A 10,532-nucleotide genomic window follows, 5' to 3' on the forward strand; every position below is an offset into this window, starting at 1 on the left:
AGGGCATCCTGCTGATTTGATTCAGTAGGGCACTGTTTTGTCAGACGGCTCATCGGTCAGGTATACATCCACGCTAAAATATCAAGGTGAAAGTCATCATAGCTTGAGTAGAAATAGACCCAGCTCCCAACCCAACTTGAGAATAGATAATGGCCATATTTTTTTTAATCGCATGATAAGAGTCTTGCGATAACACAGATAACGGCCCACACTAATAGATAATATATATATATATATATATATATTAATATAATATATATATATAGAGAGAGAGAGAGAGAGAGAGAGAGAGAGGAGAGAGAGAGAGAGAGAGAGAGAGAGAGAGAGAGAGAAGAGAGAGAGAGAGAGAGAGAGAGAGAGAGAGAGAGGAGAGAGAGAGAGAGAGAGAGAGAGAGAGATAGGAGAGAGAGAAAGAGGAGAGAGAGGAGAGAGAGAGAGAGAGAGAGAGATAGATCGTGATTTTCAAAAGTCCTTACATCGCTTTGTAAACGTTTACTATTACCATTTGTTGAGTCTCCCTATACAACTTGATACAGCGCCTGGACCCGGAAGCCGCTTCACATGACGTCACACTTCTTACTTCTTACATATAAAGCTTTAAATAATCGAGCTCCTGTTTATCTAACCAATCTTCTGTCTCGCTACAATCCAACTCGCTCTTTAATGTCTCAAAACTCAGGGCTTCTGGTAGTACCTAGAATAGCAAAGTCGAGTAAAGGAGGTCGAGCCTTCACATTTATAGCTCCTAAACTCTGGAATAGCCTTCCTGATAACGTCCGAGGCTCAGACACACTCTCCCAATTCAAAACTAGATTAAAGACCTATCTGTTTAGTAAAGCATACACTTAGTGCACCACTTAGGGGGCTTCCACACAGGTTATGCATCTTGCTGATATACACTGTGAACATCAGCTACGCTAATTATTTTCTTTATTCTCCATTTCCACCTGGGGATACTCTTCCCGAGGCCCTCAGACTATGCAGAGTCACTGATTCGATCCAAGACCAACGATGATCCCAAGGTTTCCATATCCTGGACCTGGCCGAATCCTGAGCAGCTACTGTGGTGGTCATGGAGGAGTGGAGAACATGAGACTGATTCCTGTGGCGCTCCAGAGACAGACGAGTCTTCGCTGAGGCCAGCTTCCAGCCTCCGCCGCTGAGACTGCAGCTCTGCACAAGACGTTTGGCCAGCGGAGAAATTAAAATGGTCGTGCCCAACTGAGCCTGGTTTCTCTCAAGGTTTTTTTTTCTTCACTTCCGCCTTTGGTGAAGTTTTTTTCCCTCTCCGCTGTCGCCACTGGCTTGCATGGTTCGGGAACTGTAGAGGTGCGCATCGTTGGATTTGCTCTTCAGTGTTTGGACTCTCAGTAGTGATTATTAAACCACACTGAACTGAGCTCAACTGAACTGAACTTAAACACTACAAACTGAACTACACTGTTCCTATTTACTGTGACCTTTTATGTGAAGCTGCTTTGACACAATCTACATTGTATAAGCGCTATACAAATAAAGGGGAATTGAATTGAATTGAACTTCACAAGTGGATAATCGGCTACACTGGCAGTGGGCGGAGTTATAGACATCAAAACAAAGACAGAGATTCCGACATGGAATGCACATTCTCAAAGCAGAATAACAGACTTCAGCATTGTTCATCAGATACACATGCATGTTCATTTAGCATGCGTCTTAACATCTGGATTCATGAGCTAAATCTGCATCTCTTCATTACACGTCTAAAACAATCAAGAGCAGCACAAAAACACACACACTCTGCTGAAGATGTTGTAATTATTTCAAATATTAATTGTATACGGCAGCCGTGACGCACCTGTTGAAGAAGGCCGTTTCCATGATGACCATGTAGGGCGGATGAGGACCAGCGCTGAGGATCCAGTCCAGGTCTGATTCGCTCTCCAGCACATGAACAACACCCGTATCTCCTGATATAGAAGCTGAGACACAGAGAAAACAGCTGACACCCCTGATCTTAACACGCTGAAGAGGAGCTATTATGCAACGATCACTCTTATATAGATATTTAAACGCAGCTGTGTGTCAGCAGTGTGTGAATATCTTTAGCTTCTAATGGTGAACATGAATTAAATATATTTGTAATAATCAGACCTGATAAATTAAACACTCTGATTGACATTCTCCCTTTTATAAGAGGGGGAAAGCCCCACCCACTAGTGCCCATCATCTCTCCCTCATTAGCATAAACAGCAGCCCTGAGTGAGAAGCAGCCGTCTGTCCATTAGCCATTAGAGTGTTTGAGCTGCTGAAGATAATGTCAGCATAGACTAAGAGAATTATAGATGTGGAGTTTTAGATGAACAGCAACAGGAGCGACATAGACTGACAGAAGCATGAAGCATACATGCACATCTGACCAGCACTAAGAATGCTGGTCACTATGCTGACATGTGCATTTGTAGCTCCGCCCTCTTCTGAAAAGAGCCCAATCTCATTTGCATTTAAAGCGACAGTCACCAAAACAGCACATTTAGGATCAAAGCCTGAAAGGGTCAGATTCAGAGAGCTGGAAAACATCATTAGTGTGCTATTTTTAGCTAAAACTTCACTACACACTCTAGAGACATCAGAGATGCATTTTACTGTAGTAAAAAAAGTGCATAATAGGTCATCTTTATTGTTTTATACTCACATTGGCAGCCGATCTGATGGGTGGCGTTCAGCAGTCGGACACACGGAGCAGTTTCATTGAGTTCAACGTAGATCTTCTGTTCTACAGAACTGCACGATATACCTGCATCAACAGCAGATAACAATTAAGAAACATGTTATGATGACTTAATTACATTCATCCATTCATTCAGTGGTTAGCACTGTGGCCTCACAGCAAGAAGGTCGCTGGATCAAGTCCCGGCAGGGTCAGAGGTCATTTCAGTGTGGAGTTTGCATGTTCTCCTCGTGTTGGTGTGGGTTTCCTCCGGGTGCTCCGGTTTCCCCCACAGTCCAAACACATGCGCTATAGGGGAACTGATGAACTAAATTGGCCGTAGTGTATGAGTGTGTATGGCAGTGTATAGGTGTTTCCCAGTACTGGATTGCAGTGAAAAGGGCATCTGCTGCGTAAAATATATGCTGGATCAGTTGGTGGTTCATTCCGCTGTGGCGACCCCTTATTTATAAAGGGACTAAGCTGAAGAAAAATAAATGAATGAAGCTTGAATTAATAAATCTTTAAACATATGGGGGAATGGAAGGAGAATTAAGAAAAAGTTTAAATTATGTCACATAAGTCATTAGAATCACCTCATTTTAATAAAATAGGTTTAACATTCAAATATAAATTGTTATAAATAATTATAGAATTTAATAATTAATGGCAGAACAAATAAATATACACAAATATATATATACATGTATTTATATATATATATATATATATATACACACACATGTATTTATATTTATATATATACATGTATTTATATTTATATATATACATGTATTTATATTTATATATATACACATGTTTTTATATATATATATATATATATATATATATATATATATATATATATATATATATATATATATATATATATATATATATATATATATATATATATATATATATATATATATATATATATATATAAATAAATAAAATAAACTCTTGGAATGTTGCTTGGGAATTTCAACGGACAGCTTTGAAAATAATTAAATAATTATAGTGTAGGGCAGTACGATGGCAGGTGCTCCGCTTTCCCCCACATGCGCTAAAGGGGAATTGGATAAGCTAAATTGTTTGTAGTGTATGAGTGTGAATAAGAGTGTTTGGATGTTTTCCAGTGATGGATTGCAGTTGGAAGGGCATTTGCTACTTAAAATATACACTGGATAAGTTGGCGGTTCATTCCGCTGTGGCGACTCCTGATTAATAAAGCCGAAAACAAATTGAATGAATTGTAGTGTAAATAAGTAGTGTTTGATGTCATGTAAACTATTAAAATATGTGATAGATTTTAAATGAACAAAAGCTTGAATGCATAGTATGATGCAGTTCAACAAATATTTGAGCTTCATAAAATATAAAATCTTTAAGAAAATATTAAATACATAATAATAAATACCAAACATTTAATCTTGACTATCTATAAGTGTTGATTATCCTACAGAACTGATCAAATACTTCTTGATTTCTACATGTGTGTATTTATGAATAAATCTAAACTAAACTCAACACTGAATGTACAGAGTTAGGGATGGAGTAGAGCTACATTGTATTGGAAAAATCTGACACTGCGATATTTTGTTTTGCTGACAGATATTGTGATATGAATATAATTTCACCAAATCAGTTGATTTCATTAATTTCTGCATACTTCTGACTATTAATGTCAACCTGTACATATATTCCTCCAGTGCTTTAAAATACACTTGCAGTGGTAGCCAGATTGAAACACCTTTTACCCACGTACAGTACGTAAATGGTCAACTACATGTGACAAACAAACAAAAAAGTGATTTTTAACTATATTTTTATTTAATATGACACTGTTATACACCTTTTCTTTTCAATGGGTTAAAGTCATTTAAAAAAGGCTGTTGAAATAAAAGAAATCCACTATTTCTCTTACTGTTATGCTATTTAGGAGCCATGTGCACCCACAGACAGGTAAAGGCTGCTCTCTCAAGTTGCTTTATTGGCTTGAGATTTACTTTATTGACAAAGCATTTTAGATGTGTATAGAGTATGTAATATATTAACATCATTAAATTAATCAAATTTACAGCAAATGAGAAATAAATATCAGAAAAAAATTAATAAAAATAGACATTATTGCTACAAAACTATAATAATTACTAGAATAAAAAAATGTAGATTATTTAAACAAGGTAAATTAGTTGATTAGCCATTTCTAATGGTGTAGAAATATTTAGCAGCCATTATAGATGTCATTTTGTTCTCACTGAGTATTTAATAAAGTTTATCTGAGTCGTTTATTAAATGATTAATCATTCAATGTTTCTCTCCTGGCTGTGTGCACGCAGTCAGCGGTGAAAAGGTCATGCGAAAACACATACAAATAATGGCAACTTTGGAAAGCAAAAGTAAAACCCGAATCCTGGACATTTTAGGAGATTTAAAAATGACGGTCGAACACATTATGGTGGGGAAGCTGCGTCTCTGTGGGTCTGCAGAGCATGCGAGATTGTCTGTGCGAGTGACACACAGAACCAGCAGTAGGAAAGAGAGCGAGAGAAGATCTCCCACTGGTTAATCCATCGCGAATGTTTGACTTTCTTGGACGGATACAAAAAAAAAAAGTGTAACAGGATGATGATAATAGTTTTATTCATGCGTCCCCACCATAAACTGTAAAATATATGGACGGAGCATCCGTGACGTCACCCATAGGTTTCTGAACACTGCAAAAGAAGCTACAAGTAGGCGCGGCCAACCGTCGCCATTTTGTTCACGCTTCATCGCACCCATGGCGGGATACCAAACAAGGGCAAAGAGGCGGGGAGTGAGCGGAGCTACAGACACCTGCTGGCACTTTGCTTAGACCTGGCAGACAGACTTTACTTTGGGAGAAACGCTTGATACTTTATTACCTGCGACTCGTTTGTGTTCTGACCACATGTGCTTGGCTGTACACTATATCAATAAAGTGTTTAGACTTTTAAAAACACTGTAGTAATACATTGAGCCACTAAACATTGTTCTTATGACGTTTTTCTACAGGAGGAAAACGCGAAATACTTCCAAACACTTCAGATATAGTATGTGTTAGTAAATGCAAGACTATTGATGAACTCCAGCACCACAGCACTGTATGACAACGCTTCAGATGACTGTTCTAGAGCCTTCAGCTAATCAGTCTGTCACATTATGGCTCTAAAGAAAAATATAAATGATAAATGATCTTAAGTAAAACAAATACATTTATAGAGATGGTATACAAGTATATAACTTTACTCACATGGGAAACAAGGCCACATGAATGGTTTGTGAGCACAATTAAGTGCACACAGCATCCCATATCATCTGATAATTGTAAGAAATAAGTCCAAAAGGCAGCTGACTGTGTAAAGCCACATAAAACAACACAAAAATACGATGAATATGCTGAGATCAGTGGCTAATCTGCCGGATTCAGCTGAGGTGAAGTGACGGCGACCAGCGAGACCTAGCTGTCACTCAAGTGGCCACGCCCTTAATTATGCAAACTTAATATAACCTAATATAAAGGAAATGGATGAGTTATAAAAAAATTCACCCCCCTCACAGTTGTCATGGAGGGTAATAATAACTATATGACCCAAAATGGTTCTTTGTACCAGGCTGTAAACACCTTTTTTTCTGCTGTAAAGTTGGCCATTCTAACAGTGCGCTCAATTGCAGTTTGCTCTATTATGGAGCAGGACTAGCGGAATTTTGATGAATTGCAGTTTCAGTAACTTCCGTATTGGCTTCCCGAGGGAGAGCGGGAGGTTGCCGCTTGGTCACCACCAAATATACTTGCCATTAATATACATAGGCAGCCCCGCCCAAGTAAAGTCTATGTGTGGGAAGTTCATTTATTGTAAATCTGTTCATAATTAACACAACCTGTATATAATGTCCATAGTACATCCACCTGTAAATATCACCATAGTTTATAGAATTGCACTTTATAACTTATACCCTGCATATGCTGCAGTTGCTGCTAGCGCACTCCTGGTTAGACTTAAACTGCATTTCGTTGCCTTGTACTTGTACATGTGTAATGATAATAAAGTTGAATCTTATCTAATCTAAGATCAAGTCTTTTCCTAGGCAGTGCGTCTGCATAAAGTATAATAAATTACAAGCATAATGAGAGGTCAAAAATAACAGTGCTTTAAAGTTTTCTGCAGAGTCTAACAGCATTCAAGTACAGAAATTGAACAATCAAATGTATTATAATTGTACAAATCATTTGTAAAAAATAATGTCTTTATATTTTCATAAATAATCTAATCTTGCGATGTGACTACCGCAGATACACATTGAAATGTCGATGCTCAAACGATGTATTGTTCAGCCCTGGAATGAAGTATTTAGATATTTTTTAATACACAAAATTTTACAAGACAGGTTAAATTGAGGTAAAGTCGGTTTTACAGGGTGGGCCATTTATATGGATTCACCTTAATAAAATGGGAACGGTTGGTGATAGTAACGTCCTGTTTGTGGCACATTAGAAAATGTGAGGGGGCTCATGAAAGAATAAAGTTACGTTAAAACCAAGCACACCATTGTTTTTGTTGTGAAATTCCCAATATGTTTGATGTGTCACATGACCCTCTTCCTACTGAAAAAAACAAAAGTTGGATCCAACCTCAAAATGGCCACCGTGCACTGAAAAAAAATTATTCAAAGATGATTCCTTGGATTTACTCAATTTTTTACGTTAAGTGGTTACAAACAATTTATTTGGGCTGAATTTAAACAAATTAAGTTGAACATTGCTCAATTTAATTTGTTTGTTTTAATTCAACACAAATAAATTGCTTGCAACAGTTTTGCATGCAACTTTTTTCAGTGTGGTCACCACCAAAGTTTGCCCCCTCACATATATTAATGTGCCACAAACAGTACGCTAATATCACCAACCATTCCCATTTTATTAAGGTGTATCCATATAAATGGCCCACCCTGTACACATTCGTTCATTTTAACTGTCTTTATATCGTTTACCAGGCTCATTTTCAATATTCAGTCAGAAATTGGATTAAAGTCTGACTTCAAAACAACATTAGCACTATTTAACTGAGTATAAACAATGTTGTGCATTGGCTGCTAATATGATTTCACCATTCATAATTAGCAAATAATACTTTTCTGAAATTATATTATTAAGGGGAATGTCTAAATGTGCGAATATGAAACCAGCTTTATCTCAATCAGAAATCACACACTAATAAATCATTTCCAATAACTGATATTTATATCATCTTCTTAGTACATTAGCAATATTTCATGGCTAATTTACCAGAAAAGACGTTCAGTAAATACAATAAAACAGTTTCCAGGTAGACAAGGACTCTTATTAAAGATGAAGTAATCGTACAATGCGTCAGATGACTTTAAAACTCCCCATTTAATCTTCCAAAAGTGTAAAAAACTACTTCGGATCAGAATCAGTGCTTTATTATTAATATTTCTCATTATTTCTCCAGACTGTAGTGCTGTTTTGGTCACATGACAAAGATTTAACGTTACTTGAAGGAACTCTTGTGTTACAGACATTAAACCAAAACACTCGTTCAGTTATTAATTAAACAGTATATTAACAACCACTTACTGTAATAAAAACGTTAAATATCGTGTTACTGTCTTTAAATAACGCGTATTAGTGTTTACCGGGAAGTTTATTTACATGTCAGGCCTGAGGGAGTAAATAGTATTGATAATCCCGTGAGCGCGCACGCACTCAGTTCAAAATAAACAATAATATTAGTACTCACATGTGTAAAATAACGCTGTAATGAGAAGCTGAACGCAGTTTATTGATATTAAATTCTCCATCTTCCCCATTCTTCAGATGAGCGGTGAGACTGCTTGTTTTTTCCGCTTCCGGTTTTTCTTGTTCGGCGTTTGAGATGATTGAGCACAGCGATGCCCGCGGAGAAAATGCGCTACTGCAACGACACTTTGCTAATAAACATTTCCTGACGATCTCTTCTTATATTCTGATAATCATCTCCAGATTCTGCACAACATTCACACAAATACTCAGTCTGGAGTTATTTTAACCCCCTGTGCTCACTTTACATTCACTTACAACACAAAGCTAAAATTTAGCATTTAGCTAGTTAGGCTAAACACAAAACAAACTGCATGGTTACAAAGATATCTGGACATTTTGTTTTAATTGTGATTGGATAAGTCTTCAATACACAATTTTAAGGAAAACTTAGCTAAATACACACCTGCATAACCTTAAATACACAGCTAAAACTGCCTGTTTACACTTACACATCTTTAAAGAAGTTTATTGTTGCGTATAAAGCACTTCTACTCTTCAAGGGTCAAAATACAAGCTTAAGCAATTAATTTGGGGAAGTATTAAAAGGAGAGACCTGGAAAATAAACACGCTACATTGAAACATATCTTTGAAAAAGTTTATTGTTATTTATAAAGCACATTTCCACTGTTCAGGGGTCAAATACAGCCTTATCCAGTTAGCTTGGGGAAGTATTAAAAAGCAAGGCCCTGGAAAACAAGTTTCACATTATAGCCTTAATTAATCGAGTATATTTTTTTATAAAGCACATTTAAAAACAGCCACAAGACTGAGCAAAGTGCTGCACATAAGACAGAGTAATATTAGGTACAAATTTAGGGATAATGATAAAAACATACAAATAAAATCAAGAGGAATAACAGATTTACAAACAAAGCAATAGACAAAACTATTAGCTTAATATTAATAGGCCAAACTGAACAGGTACATTTTTAAAAGAGATTAAAAAATATTGATTATGTAACAGACTATGTACCTCGTGCTACACAAACACACATTCTGCTTGATTTTATTTAGATTTATGTAATTCATGATTATTAAATATATAATCAGCAAAAATGGATGTGAAAGTATTTCTATGTGCACAAATACTGAAGAACATGTTCACAGAAGAAAGAAACTCAAGCATGTTTAGAACAAATAAAGCATGAAAGAATTGTAAATTTAGGTGAACTATACAATTATCAGAAAAAAAAAACACTGCAACACAGGCTCATTGGAAATACACACTTTTGTGGATTTGTCATCTGAATTGTGCGACAAAATGTACCCAAGTAAAGTATTTTAGATTCAGACAGCGCCCTCTAGTGGATTTGTCATCTGAAACGTGCAACAAAATGTACCCAATTGAATTATTTTAGATTCAGACAGCACCCTCTAGTGGATTTGTCATCTGAAACGTGCAACAAAATGTACCCAATTGAAGTATTTTAGATTCAGACAGCGCCTTCTAGTGGATTTGTCATCTGAAACGTGCGACAAAATGTACCCAATTGAAGTATTTTAGATTCAGACAGCGCCTTCTAGTAGATTTGTCATCTGAAACGTGCGACAAAATGTACCCAAGTGAAGTATTTTAGATTCAGACAGCGCCTTCTAGTGGATTTGTCATCTGAAACGTGCGACAAAATGTACCCAAGTGAAGTATTTTAAATTCAGACAGCGCCCTCTAGTGGATTTGTCATCTGAAACGTGCGACAAAATGTACCCAATTGAAGTATTTTAGATTCAGACAGCGCCTTCTAGTGGATTTGTCATCTGAACGTGCGACAAAATGTACCCAAGTGAAGTATTTTAGATTCAGACAGCGCCTTCTAGTGGATTTGTCATCTGAAACGTGCGACAAAATGTACCCAAGTGAAGTATTTTAAATTCAGACAGCGCCCTCTAGTAGATTTGTCATCTGAAACATGCGACAAAATGTACCCAATTGAAGTATTTTAAATTCAGACAGCGCCCTCAAGTGGATTTGTCAGCTGAAACGTGCGACAAAATGT

The 10,532-nt window shown here is 36.7% G+C and overlaps 1 protein-coding gene across 1 annotated transcript in view; it reads right to left on the reverse strand.

Annotated features, from left to right (window-relative positions):
- ncstn (nicastrin) overlaps positions 1–8,596 on the reverse strand; it is a 35,443-nt gene extending 26,847 nt beyond the window's left edge. Inside the window, 3 exon segments of the mRNA XM_056470040.1 lie at positions 1,838–1,961; positions 2,675–2,776; positions 8,476–8,596. Coding sequence (XP_056326015.1) covers positions 1,838–1,961; positions 2,675–2,776; positions 8,476–8,545 — 296 coding nt within the window. The 5' untranslated portion in view covers positions 8,546–8,596.
- Positions 8,597–10,532: the final 1,936 nt, after the last annotated feature.

The sequence above is a fragment of the Danio aesculapii genome, chromosome 2 (assembly GCF_903798145.1).
Source record: "Danio aesculapii chromosome 2, fDanAes4.1, whole genome shotgun sequence".
In the NCBI taxonomy this organism is placed as follows: Eukaryota; Metazoa; Chordata; class Actinopteri; order Cypriniformes; family Danionidae; genus Danio; species Danio aesculapii.